General features: G+C 40.5%; 1 protein-coding gene across 5 annotated transcripts in view; it reads right to left on the bottom strand.

The window, feature by feature from the left end:
• LOC124609653 (exonuclease mut-7 homolog) overlaps nucleotides 1-13152 on the bottom strand; it is a 244638-nt gene that overhangs the window by 36839 nt on the left and 194647 nt on the right. For all 5 annotated transcript variants that reach the window (XR_006979496.1, XM_047140093.1, XM_047140091.1 and 2 more), the window contains exons 14-15: nucleotides 1556-1783; nucleotides 618-746 (exon numbers count right to left, since the gene is read on the bottom strand). Coding sequence is in view for 4 of the 5 variants with exons in the window: in XM_047140093.1 (XP_046996049.1) it covers nucleotides 618-746; nucleotides 1556-1783 (357 nt within the window). In the remaining variant the exon portion in view is untranslated. The remainder of the gene's footprint in view (nucleotides 1-617; nucleotides 747-1555; nucleotides 1784-13152) is intronic.

Here is a 13152-nt window from a genome sequence, read left to right as displayed (position 1 = left end):
CCACCTACATCTCCCTGTTCTTATAATTCCTGAACAGTATTTGTACTATTATTAGCTGAAATTTACAGCAAAATTCTACTGTGTGAGTTTTAGATTCTTGGACTGACTCCCATGCCACATCTTTATGATGTCAGGTGCATGTACAAATGATGGTAAATCATTCAACAAGAGCTACAAACACGAGTCTAGTGGTTTTTTCCTATTTGTGTCTAACAGTCAAAGTGGTGCATAATGGTCTCTAGTGTACTCTTCATCATAGTCTAGCAACTGCATGTTTGTTGCAGACAATCAGTAAAAGACATCTTCATGATATGTATCTCAGTGTTAAACTTTCAAACAAGAAATTTGTACAGTAGAATGCTGCCCAACAGTAATATCCCTTTTACCATTTTTTCATACATGAACAATATTACTTTTGTTGCTATTTGGAATGGAGCAACTAGTAGTATTATCTCTTAACATATCTGACGAAATGCATACTACTGAAAAATGTAAAATCTCTCTCTCTCTCTCTCTCTCTCTCTCTCTCTATCTATCTATCTATCTCTAAAACACACACACACACACACACACACACACACACACACACACAAAAGAAAGCACTGTGTAACACTTACTTTACACCTGCTAAAAACATCTTTCTTTGTAACTGTAACATTGAAGTACTCCAACACCTCTTTCAACTGTTTCTCTAAATTTCCTTCAGAAACAAGATAACAGTGACCCATAGGTAGATGCTGGCTCATCTGCAAAATGTTATTACAGAGTATAAAATATTTTTTTTTGTATTTTGATAAACTGCTAAATATGTTTGAAATTCTCTACATAATACCAAGCATCATTTACTAAAGAGCTTCTGGAAACCACATGATATTTAAATGGATAAAATTTGGAATAACAATTCCTTTCATTTAACTATGAAAATAATCAATTATTGATAATATAATATAAACAGATAGATAAAAATCTACTAACCAAGTGGTGGCAGGGGAAACACACACACACACACACACACACACACACACACACACACACACACAAGGATTTAAATTTTTGCAAGTTTTCGGAGCCAGTGGGTCCTTCTTCTGGCAGAAGAGTTGAAGGGGAAGGAAGAGGGGTGAAGAAAAAGAACTGGAGAGGTTTAGGGACTGAGGGTACAGTTCAGATGTCAGAACTTTACTATGATATCTGACCTCTTCAGTCCTTTTTCTGCATCCCTATTCCTCCCCCTTCAACTCTTCTGCAAGAAGAAGGACCCACTGGCTCCGAAAGCTTGCAAAAATTTAAATCCTTTCGTGTGTGTGTGTTTTCTCATGTCACCCCTTGGTGAGTAAATTTTTATCTATTAGTTTACACTAAATTCCTTGCATTTGGTTTTCAACTAATAAAACCAATATAACATCCACATGTAAGTGAAATGACAAGTATCTAAACTGAATAAAAATAAGAAAGGAACTTACACTAAAATCTGTAATACAAATAATGATTTCAATGCTGATTTTCTTGAAAAAAAAAAAATAATAAATAAATAAAAAATGATTAAAGTAAACTTTACTTGTCTGTATATGTTTTTTCCTCTAGTGATCACCATACGATCTTCATTCATAGCAATTCTGACACACTGATCATAGTTTTGACCAGCTTTGAGTATTACAGTATCTATTCCACACATACGGAGCTGTAGTCCTAATCCAGCAACCATCATATCACACACGATTCGCAAAGAACGTGCAGGAACTGGTTCTGTAAATGGTGGTGGTCCCATTATAAGTGGTGATTCAGCCTGTAATAATAAATGTTTAATTCTAAACTTTGTATGTGCAGCTAACCGAGTGATTATGGAATTCTGGTAAGATGGTTTACTCATATTTCATACTGTGCATATATGTTGTTTTATGTCCACATAAATTGGTACTACCTGATCGTAATTACTTGGACATAGAATAAGTCACTACATGCAGAAATGACAGAACATGGACCAGAGGGGGAAGGGAGGGGGGGGGGGGGGTTACCACAAATTCAAGAGGATACAAGTTCATAATTTATTCAAGAATCATGTATTGTGAAGGAGCTCATTCGAACAAAAAACTTTTTTTGACAGTAGAATATTCACATAACAGGGTACAAGATATGGCTCGAAGAATAACCGAAAACATCCATCATGACACCTACTTTACAGATATATTTGGAAAATTATAGAGCATAATTTATTTTGGAAGAACAGTTTAACGTCTCAACGTTGGTACATACGTATTCCGAAGTTAACCCTTTTAGTGCCAAATACGATCTGATCGTGATCCAGATTTTCGGCGAAAAATGCCAGTAACGATCTGATCGTGATGCCTTTCTCATTCATTTCTTCCGCACTTGAAGGCAAAGTTGTTAGTATTTCCTAGCGAATGAGAAAGGCATCACGATCAGATCGTTACTGGCATTTTTCGCCGAAAATCTGGATCACGACAGATCGTATTTGGCACTAAAAGGGTTAATGGAGGATGAGATTGTGTGGCATGTTCTATGGGATATGGACACTTCAGAATAAAGAAATGTATAGCTCATATATATAAGTTCTATTATTTTAAGAAGCTATGACAGAAGGTAGCATCTTTAATTAGGACTTGTGAAATCTGTCAGAAGGTAAAAGTAACACTCATGTTAAATACAAAATGTAGCCAATCATTCCTAAGGCATTACACGATCTTACAGCAGCAGATTTCTTTGGACCAATTCCGAAAGGAAAGGGAGGAGTGTCGTGCATTTTTGTCCTCACAGAGTGTTGGTTGAAGTATGTTAAACTATATCCTATTACGAAAACAAATACACTAACCGTGATTCACTGTCTGCAACAATACTTTCTGGAGGCAGGAAAACCAAAATGGTTTCTCACCCATAATGGACCTCAGTTTGCTAGTAACGATTTTAAAGAATTTCTAGCTTGGGAAGATATTTGTTAAGTATTAATCTCCAACTATAATCCATCTTCTAACCTGTGTGAAAGGGTTATGAAAGAAATTGGGAAATTATGCCGCACCTACTGCTATGGAAAGCACATGTCACGGGCAACGAAAGTTACAGACTTTCAACTTATTTTAAATGAATCACCACATTTATCAACAGGATTAACATCTTTGGAAGTAATAGGTAAACCCTTTGTGGGAGAACCCCTTATTAAATGTTTTACTTAGCCGGAACAACCTCAGGGTGTATACGGGGACAAGGAAAAAAAATTCCCGGATATCCCGTTTAAAAAATATGCTTTTTCCCGGTCGAAAATAAACTTTTTCCGTGCTAAGTGACGGTACGTTTTCCGTAGATTTTCCCTCGGAACTGTAAAACTTATCAATCCTTTGAATGGTTAACGTTTTATACAATCGCGTAGAACTTACCGGAAAAAAAAAAGAAAAGACGGGGCAGAGAGGTTTTGGAAAGACCTTTGTTTAGCAGCAACATATACGCTGCATATTTTCGTATTACGAACGTATAAATTCGAATTGCACCAAACACAGCGCGTTAGTTTCCGGAGCGTTGAAATCGAGGTTGATATGTCCTTTTGTAAGCGAGTCATATTTCAAGCCACGAGATCTAGCCAGCCGATGACAGCAGCTATTCAGAGCATAGGACACGTCTTTTAGTCAGCCAATAGCAACATCGCTTGTTACATGGAGCGAACACACAAGAGGAAAAGTTAACGGTTTACATTAATGTACACAGTACCGTATATCTACAAGAAAAGCTAAGCTTTCACAGGCACTTATGCAGTTTAGCAGGTACGGAAAAAATTTATCAATTTTTTTCAAAATTTGATCGATTATAGTCAAATTTGATACGCTGATTACGAATACGATATTTATTTTCGCCCCAGTCAATTATTTACATCAAAAAAATTGTTTTAATTTTTTTTAAATTTTTTTATTTTTCAATATTTTGTCGATATAGTGAATTCTGATGCGCTGATTTCGAATATAACATCCATTTTCATTTTGCCTTGACCGTCGGCGATATCTTCTGCCCGATAAGCGCGGCGCTGCCGATGACGCAACATTGCGTAATACACTAACTAATCAGTATTTTCAAATCATAGGCGGCCGCTGCCGCGGCCGCATTCCAAAAAAAAAAACTCCCAACCTAACCTCAAGTGGGCTACGCTACAGATCACTTTATTTATGAAAATACAAAGTACAATCACCAACAAACTTTACATATTCACCCACAAAGCTCTCCAAGCCAGATACATTTGGAATGAAAAATTTTTTCCGTACCTGCTAAACTGCATAAGTGCCCTTTCACATATAATATTGGTCTCTTTAAGATTAACACGCTACAACAGAAGCTAAGCTTTCACATGAATTATTGATCTTTTTTGCGTGTGTTATACTTCAAAATACATCACAAAAATGTGCCAGTAAATTTAAAATTATGATATAAATGTCTCGCGGCTCGAAATTTTTGTAAGTGGCTGGTCCTCAAACTGTTCAGTTTCGAACGCTATGTGATTTAGATATCCATCCCACTTTCTCACACGTAACATAATTCATCTTCGGTAAAAAGAAATTTGCTTTGAAAGTAACGCTTTTCTAACCACCGTTCGCGATACTATCCGGCGACTGTTAGAAATAGGTCCGACTTACCAGTTGCCAGACAGCGCCAGAAAACAGACATTATTGTGCGTGTGCAACTGCAGTGGTATAGGAAGCCCACATGTTCGTGTGTATAAAGCACTTGGAGAGCTTAGATTACACCATAAAAGAAACAGGGCATCAGAGGATACTCCAAAGAGCATCGGAATTTAGTAAACCATACTAAAATGCATAATTCAGCTTGAAGTGCAAATTTGCTTTTTCCAGATTCACAACGAAGCAGGTCCCATCTGATATTAAGCTTTTCAGTGTGGTTTTTGGGATGTAAATTTTCTTGGAGTACCAGTACTATACGATCTCATTTTTGGTTCGTTATTATGGCATAATGCCATACATGGCAAAAGATGATAACGTGCACTTGAAATTCAGCGAACAGTTGGAACTAGCCAATACTGTAGAATGAAACACTTCGTTTCAAATAAAATGATCGCCTCAGCGGAAAGATTAATCAAGCCAAATTTCTTTAGCAAACTTGCAAAAATAACTTCATTGTTCTGCAAGGCGATTAATGCTTGACTATTTGGAAATAAAATCAAATCAGAAAACTGAAATTAATAATATATTTTTGCCCTCCGTAATTATGTGAATGTATTTTAATTCACTTGATAGCTCACGGCCACAGAAATCCGTTTTGTTTTCATTTGACGTGGGAGCTGTAAACGAAGAGAAGCGGCGAAATCACTTAACGTAAACACGGGTCACGTGCAGATTAACCCCCTCCCCACTACAACTCAGTGTAAGCGCGAATTTGGCAGCTAGGGCGCGCGAGAAAAATTTTTCTCGTTTCTATCTGGCTGCTTGCAGCTACTACCGATACAGCTAACAGCCAAACTACAAGTACCGCCGTAGCGGGATAAGGCACTGCTTATACGCGAGTCAAATGCGCATGCGCAACAGACCGCTGGCAATTGGTCAAACGAACCTAATGTGAACAGTTGTGACGTCATGCTCACAGCAAGCAGTTCATTATTACGAAGAATTACAGTCTGCGCCCTACGGCCTTTGACATATTTTTGCTATTTGCAGACGCTTGTGCGTGCACGGGGTTTCGTTGTAAATTGCGCATTTCCTTTGCCACTAAAGTTTCATTTTTTTCCCTCTCGTTTATATTTTATTGCTGCAGTATCATTCTCCAGTAGCAGGATACAACAACGTTCTTTGCTAGAAAATCAATTCTGCAGTCAAAATTACAAAAATTTAACCGAAAGCTAAAACAATGAAAAATTCTTTCTCCCGGATCAAAAAATTCCCGGGTTTTTCCCGGATCGTATACACCCTGAACCTACTGTTGATTACTAACTTAATCAAACAACAGTTTCTAAGAACTTGGTTGAAAGGGCACAACAACGAGTAAATAGACATAATGAGAAAGCTATCAAACCTCAATACAAGGTCGATGACCTAGTTCTCGTAAAATAGCATCTTCAGAGCTCTGCCCTGAAGGAGGAGACACACAAATTTTTCCAAGGACCTTACCGAATACAAGCGGTAATACATCCGAAAGCCTTACTTTTAGTAGATCCTATAACAGGATCTGAAAAAGGAAAATACAATGTAAAAGACGTAAAGTTGTATATCCCCCAGGAACAGTAACGTTATGTGTTAACAGGCGGAGTGACGACCGTTGGATCCCGAGTTGTTTTCATTGTTTCTTCTGTGCTATTTTTTCCTGCACCGAATTCCTTTTAAATCTTAAACTATCCTGTAATCTATTGTTGAATTCTTATACTATCCTATCACCCACATTTAGAGAAACATATCCGTGTGGAAGTGTGATAACATCACCCTATGCCTGTCTTTGATTTGGTGTTACACTCGTTTATGCTGCAATATCTTTCACTCTAAAATCATTTCTCATTTCATCAGTAATTCTAGTCATCAAGCACAAGTCAGGTATGAGACATATAAGCTGTTCAGTTTTCTCTTGGTTCTGCATCCTTTTCTTTACTTGACTGACAAGCAATGAATGCTGCATGTCATTGATATCAAGGCCATACTGCTTCTTGTAGTAATAGCAATAAGTGATCGTATCACCACTGGTTGTCTCAAATGCGTCACGTGGGCTTCTGTTCCACGCTGTCATCAACTCGATAAATTTTGTTGTTATACTGAGTCAGGACTGAAGCACCTATTACTGGTTTCATAATATGCTCATTAAAAGCATTTGGATTCCGATCTGATATATCTGCAATTACGTACAGAACAGTCTGTGTTCTCAGTGCTCAGTTGTTAGAAGATCGTGCCCGATAAGTATTTAAGTCACCTTCACGCTCCGCTCTAGTCAGCGGTGGTCTCGATTGTAATGCATTAGCCAGCCAGTCTTCCCCACCATCAGCAGACAGTTAGGTCTTATTTTTGCCTAAGCTATTCTTTGAAAGTAATCTCTTATCCAGTTGGTCTATGTAAACCTGGGTGCAGATTAATAAGCTGCAAAGAATATTAGAGTAATGGAAAATGGGATTGTATGTGAATCATTACACAATTGTGGTAACATGATACATAATTTTACCTTTATGAGGTGTGATGTGTAGGGAAGGATTTATATTAGTTTTTGGAAGGAGTGAGTAGTGTAAGTACCAACATGGCTAACACAGAATACACACCACACCTTCCAAATGAACCTCACAAACAAGTGTGACTGATTCTTCACCATTTGCCGTACAATAGGGTTTGCTAAGATTTTTTTTTTTTTTGGGGACTTCAAAGTGAAGGTGAGAATGTCCGTTCTGTAGGAGACGTTTGACACCATACCTCTCCCGGCTTCTCACTCAAGTACTGGCGAAGTAGGGATCCTGGGGAAGGGGGATGGGAAGGGTTTCCTGTCTTTGGGGCTATCTTCATTCTCTTCTTCGATCTTAACAACCATTTCTACATTTTCCTTTCTTACTTCTCTTCTGAATATCCGTCTATCTTTCCCTCTTTCCATATTCATATACTTCTATCGCTGAAGTCATCTTCATTTTCCGTGGTTTCCAATAACCTACAACTTATATTATACAAGTAAGCCGAAGAATCAGGCTACACAAACACACTGACACATACACACAAAAAATACAATTACACAAACAAGGATCTTACACATCAAAAGGGGAGAACCTTCAAGCATTGTAGGGGGAGAGGATGCACACATTGTCGTTTATTGTGACAGTTCCACATTGTACATACACACATTGTTGTTTACTGTGAAGGTTCTGCATTGCACACGTGTATAGGGGAAAATATGTATACTTATAAGAATTATGACGATTCAATGTCATAAGTATAAGAACTGTAACGATTTCTGAGTATACATAAGAAGGAGGCATGAATAAGACAAAAGAACATAAGCCATAGGGAAATCAATAGGGGTAATTATTAAGGAATGTCAGTCTAACGAATATTCTGACGATTTGTAGGATAGTGGGATTCTTATAACCTAAGTAAACATATTATATATTGAATGGTGTATAGAGACATAGTATATACCAAGAATGTTAAGTTGGAATGTGGGGGAGAACTCTGGGAACTAAATGATGTATCAAGAAGTGGAGTTGAGGTGTAAAACAGATTTGTAACTTTACCAGAAGACATGTGATTATAGTGTACATAAAGATGTATACTAGGGAAATGAACCATGAGGCCTACTCATAAAGGATAAGGAGGGGCACACCCAGCATTTGTTGAATATAAGAAGGCAGGTAGGCAGACCTAGGAAAGGCTGACCTGTATTGTGCGGACTGGGGCACCATGAAGGGGATTGACCTGTACCATAAGAAAGTAGGAATCAAGAGGGGCGTATCTACCGAAACGGAAGGAGAGAGTGCACTCATAGGGTCAATCCATATGCAAGGTATAGGTACGGTTCCAAAAGGGGAAATGGACGGTATCGTGACAGAAGTCACACATTTTACAGGGCTTATTCTGGTAAGTTTGAATTCTATATACCACTAGCATTATTATATTTTATGAGAGTCGGAAAGTCCTCCAGAATACAAACGACTATGAATAATGACACTAATCGGTAGTGAGGAAAAATTGTACAAAAAATTAGAATACAGGATGAAAATGTGGATACTAGGTACATTATTAATGTACATAATGGTTATGTATAAAATACCGTGTGTTCGACCTGAGGAGAGGGAGATGTAGTGCTTCGAGAATTTACACATAAATTTTGGAACCACTCAAGCTTCTGCTGCCTACAACAAGCGATATTTTAAAGATAAGTGTGAGAGAAAGCCTATTTACCGTGCAACACATGTCTGTGTGTGCAAGATTGACGTTTATCGAGAGAAGACAGGAGCTGCGTCAGACGAGCGGCACCGACAAGTTTTTGCTGCCAGCGTCACAGAAACTGTGATGAAAAGCACAAAGAATAACTAAGTATTATACTTTGATGTGTTAGCGAATGTGATTGTTAACTTACTTCATATCTTAGCTCTGAACAAAGCAAGACACAGGGGACGTCTATAAATTATTTGGTTGTTAAAACCAGGCAATTGTGATTAGGTTTAATTGTATCTAACGGGTGTTGTCGTAGTTGACTTACAAGAATTTGTATGTTTATGTGAAACTCATGGAGATGAAAATATACCTGAACAGAACTTTAAGTATGAGGTTACTGAGTTGTTTCTAGTGAGAGAGAGTATTTGTTAGTTCCTTTAACCAGCATTATTTCTTCGGAGAAGAAGTTGAGGAGATTGACGCAGCTGCATATTCAGAGGAGAAGATCGGCTAAGCGTTTCAAATAAGTCAACTGTAATAAGGGAAGTGTGAAGTTCGCAATCTAGTTTTGCACCGCTTCTCTTGTCGCCAAAACCATTAGAATGGATGTGTAGGTGCGTAAATGAAGCACCCATAGTCAAGTTTCGAACAGACGGGACTGGTACAGACGGAAGAGGATGGTTTAATTTGCAACCCATGTAGTAACATTGAGGACACACAGGATATTCAGGGACCGGATACAGCGGGCTGCTAGGTAATACGCGTGGGAGGACCAAGAGTATTTCCTATCAAGCATGAGACCAGGAATTTTGTAGCTTCAACGAACGGAACAGCAACAGAACCAAGATATAAAGATGGTCGTAGAAACCAATTTCGCTGCCAGAAATTCATACAAACGGTTTTGTCAGTGGAAAAACAAAGGCAATCGTCGACACTGCACGAGTAAAGATGAGCGAGAAAATGATGAAGATGCCGCTCGGAGACAGTTCTGTGGAGAACTGTAACAGATGACAAAAAATGTCAACAAAAAGGGAGCGGGAGATGCTGTACAGGAGACAGGCCATTACAGAGTTAATGACGATAGCAAAGAGGACGATGCACACGACTGAACCCTGAGGTACACCGTTTTCCTGGATAAAGGTGTCTGACAAGACAGAACACACATGTACCTCGAAAACTCTGTCTTTTAAAAATTCCTGAAGGGAACGGAGCACTGGTCACAGAAGCCCCACATGTAGTACAGAGGATACCAGTCCTCCAGCAGGTGTCTCCAAATTTAAAAACACAGCCATAGTCTGGGGTTTCCGCAGAAAACGATTTGTGACATGAGTGGACCCAGTGATGAGATGGTCAATTGCAAAACACTCCACTCAAAATCCACACTGTGCAGTGGTTAGTAAATTGTGATGCGATGGTATGTATGAAAGAGAAAGTGCCTTGCCCACAAGAGAAAGGTGCTGCAACATCCAAATATGAACAGTGGGGGAGGGGGGAATCGAGATCATGACTGAGCTCCCGCATAGTAAAGGCGGCATTGTAACACTCTCAATTCTGAGAAGAAAAGGGTATCATTAGAGCCGCCTCTGCTTGTTTCTGATGGAGGAAGGCAGGGTGATAGTCGGAGGAGCTCGAAATATCCGCAAAATAGCAGCCCAAGGTGTTGGAGATAGTAATATGATCCACGATGACATTGTTTGCTAGTATCAGGCCAGAAATGGGGGAATGGATTTTGGCCCCAGCCCACCACAGGAGGTTCGCCCACATGATGGAAGAGGGAGTGGAACTGTTATAAGAACTAGTGAATGTAATCCAGCTAGCTTTTTTGCTATCCCGAAAAGCACAACGACACTGTGCACACTTCTTTTTATAAAGAATGAAGTTTTCCATCGTAGGATGAAAGTTAAAAACATAGAGAGCATGTCTCCATGCACGAATTTTGTCATGACATGCCTCACTCCACCAAGGGACCAGGACACACTGCGGTAAAGAGGAAGTGCGAGGAATGGAATGTACTGCGGCAGTAAGGTTAACGTTTGTAAGATATTGCACCTGGTCATTGCAACTGGGGAAATGTTGGTCGTCAAAGGTCACCAGGGAGGAGTAAAACCTCCTGTCAGCCTGAGTAAGCTGCTATTTTGATGTGCACATAGGTGGGGGTGGGAGGAAGCAAAAGGATAGCACACAGGAAATGGTCGCTCAAGTATGAGTCAGAGAAAATGGACCACTTGACATGATGGGTATGCTGGGCAGTGTGAAAGGATAGGTCCATACGGGAAAAGGTGTGCTTGCAGTCAAAGGAACGTGGGTGCTCCTGTGTTACGGCAGAGGAAGTTAAGCTCATAGAGAAGGTCTGACAAGACGGCACCTTTCAGACAGGTTCTGGGAGAACCACAAATGTGATGGTGCAAGTTAAAGTCATTAAGCAGCAGAAAGAGGTCAGACAGCTGCCCAATAAGCTGGAGGAAGTCTGCGCTGGTGGCATCGGATGATGGAAGGATGTGAAAGGTACAATGGGACAACGTCATGCGAGGAAGGAAAAAGCAAACTGCAGCACCATGATGAAAGGTAGTGAGGGTGATGGGCTGACTATGAGCATTATCCCATATGAGCAACATGACTCCCCCATGAATGGAATCCCGACCTCGGAGGTAAGGTCAAAACAGACCAGGAAGAAATGCAAGAGCTCAAAGCAGTTTTGAGGACGCAATTTCGTCTCCTGATGGCAGAGAACAAGTGGCGCTGCAATTCTAGGAGTAGCTGTAAATTCTCTTTGTTGGATCAAAGGCCGCAAACCCTCCATTGGAGGAGAGTCATGATGAGGGTGTGTGTGTGTGTGTGTGTGTGTGTGTGTGTGTGTGTGTGTGTGTGTTTTGGGGCTTATGGGCACTCAACGTCGAGGTCTTCAGCGCCCTGACACACATTAAAAGAAACGAATATGGACAAACTTAGTAAAATGGAAGCATACACACAAAGAATGCAGGAAAAGAAGCTGTATAAGAAAATAAAACATAAGGGAAAAGAGAAAGGAGCATCAAGGATGCCACAGGAAATTGTCACCGACGGGCCACTTGCATAAAATATGGGCGAGCCAGTCAACCTGTGAACAAATTAAGACCCTCTCCCTAAAATCTTGGTAAAAACATTGGACAAGTCACAGAACTTTAAAACTTTAACCACATTCATTTGAGTATTTCCTAAAAGAGATGGCAGATCCACAGTCAAGTCAGCCGTGGCCCACTGGGCAGAAAATAGAACGCAATCTAATAAAATGTGGCGCACAGCGACCTGGATGCCACAAGCGCCACACGTTGGAGGGTCCTCTCGCCACAGCAGGAAGCCATGCGCATAGGACTGTGGCCTATCCGAAACTGAGCGAGAAGAACCTTGTCCTGTCTACAGGGCTGGAAGGAAGTACACCACATGCGCGTTGTGGGCTTGACTAAACGGAGCTTATGGCCAGTCAGCCCTCATCCTCCCATTGATGCATGACACAGGAGCTCAACAGTGAGGTGAGTGTGTGCAGAGGGATGGCACACTGAAAGACTTGTGGATCAAGACACACCTCCTTGGCTATGAGATCTGCCCTTTCGGTCCCAGCAATGCCAATGATCCTTGGAACCCAGCAGAGAGCCACCTCCTTCCCAAGTCGTTTTAGTTGGTGGAGGGCATCCTGGATGGTCTGGACTATTTTAACTGTGGGATACAAATGTTGCAATGAGTGAAGGGCACTTAGTGAGTCAGAGCAGACAAGAAATTTAGAATGGGAAGAACATCTCATCTGCTACAGTGCCTGCAAGATTGCAGACAATTCTGGACCAAAGACAGTAAACGCTTGAGGCAGTCGGACCTTGAGGACATGATCTGGAAAGACAAACAGAGCAACCAACGGAATCCCCGTTTCAGCTCATCCATAAGAAACAGCCACATAGCCGTGGTGCTCAGATAAAATGGTAAAAAATCAGAAAATGTAGCATTAAAAACGGTGGCAGGAGTGCAATCTCTCTTGTACTGCACCAAATCTAAAATCACTCTGGGCCTCTCCAGTAACCAGGGTGGCAGGCGGTTAAAACTCTGGATTTGGGGCTGTATGGGCTCCACACCAAGGGACTCCAGCACACGTTGCACACAGATCACAGTCATGATGAGGAAACATGAAGGGGTGTCACCTCGGTGGCTGCTGAATGCCAACTTTTGATGAATCACTGCTACAGGGCACAGAGACAAGAGGATCCTGCTCCATGAGATCTACAGGAATTTTGGAGTTATTCTGGTGTCAGCCTGTGCAGCAAAAAGGTTAGTGGTGCACAACGGC

The sequence above is a fragment of the Schistocerca americana genome, chromosome 1, assembly GCF_021461395.2.
Source record: "Schistocerca americana isolate TAMUIC-IGC-003095 chromosome 1, iqSchAmer2.1, whole genome shotgun sequence".
NCBI lineage: Eukaryota > Metazoa > Arthropoda > Insecta > Orthoptera > Acrididae > Schistocerca > Schistocerca americana.
Note: the sequence above shows the minus strand (reverse complement) of the source record. Positions and strands in the feature narration are given on the sequence as shown.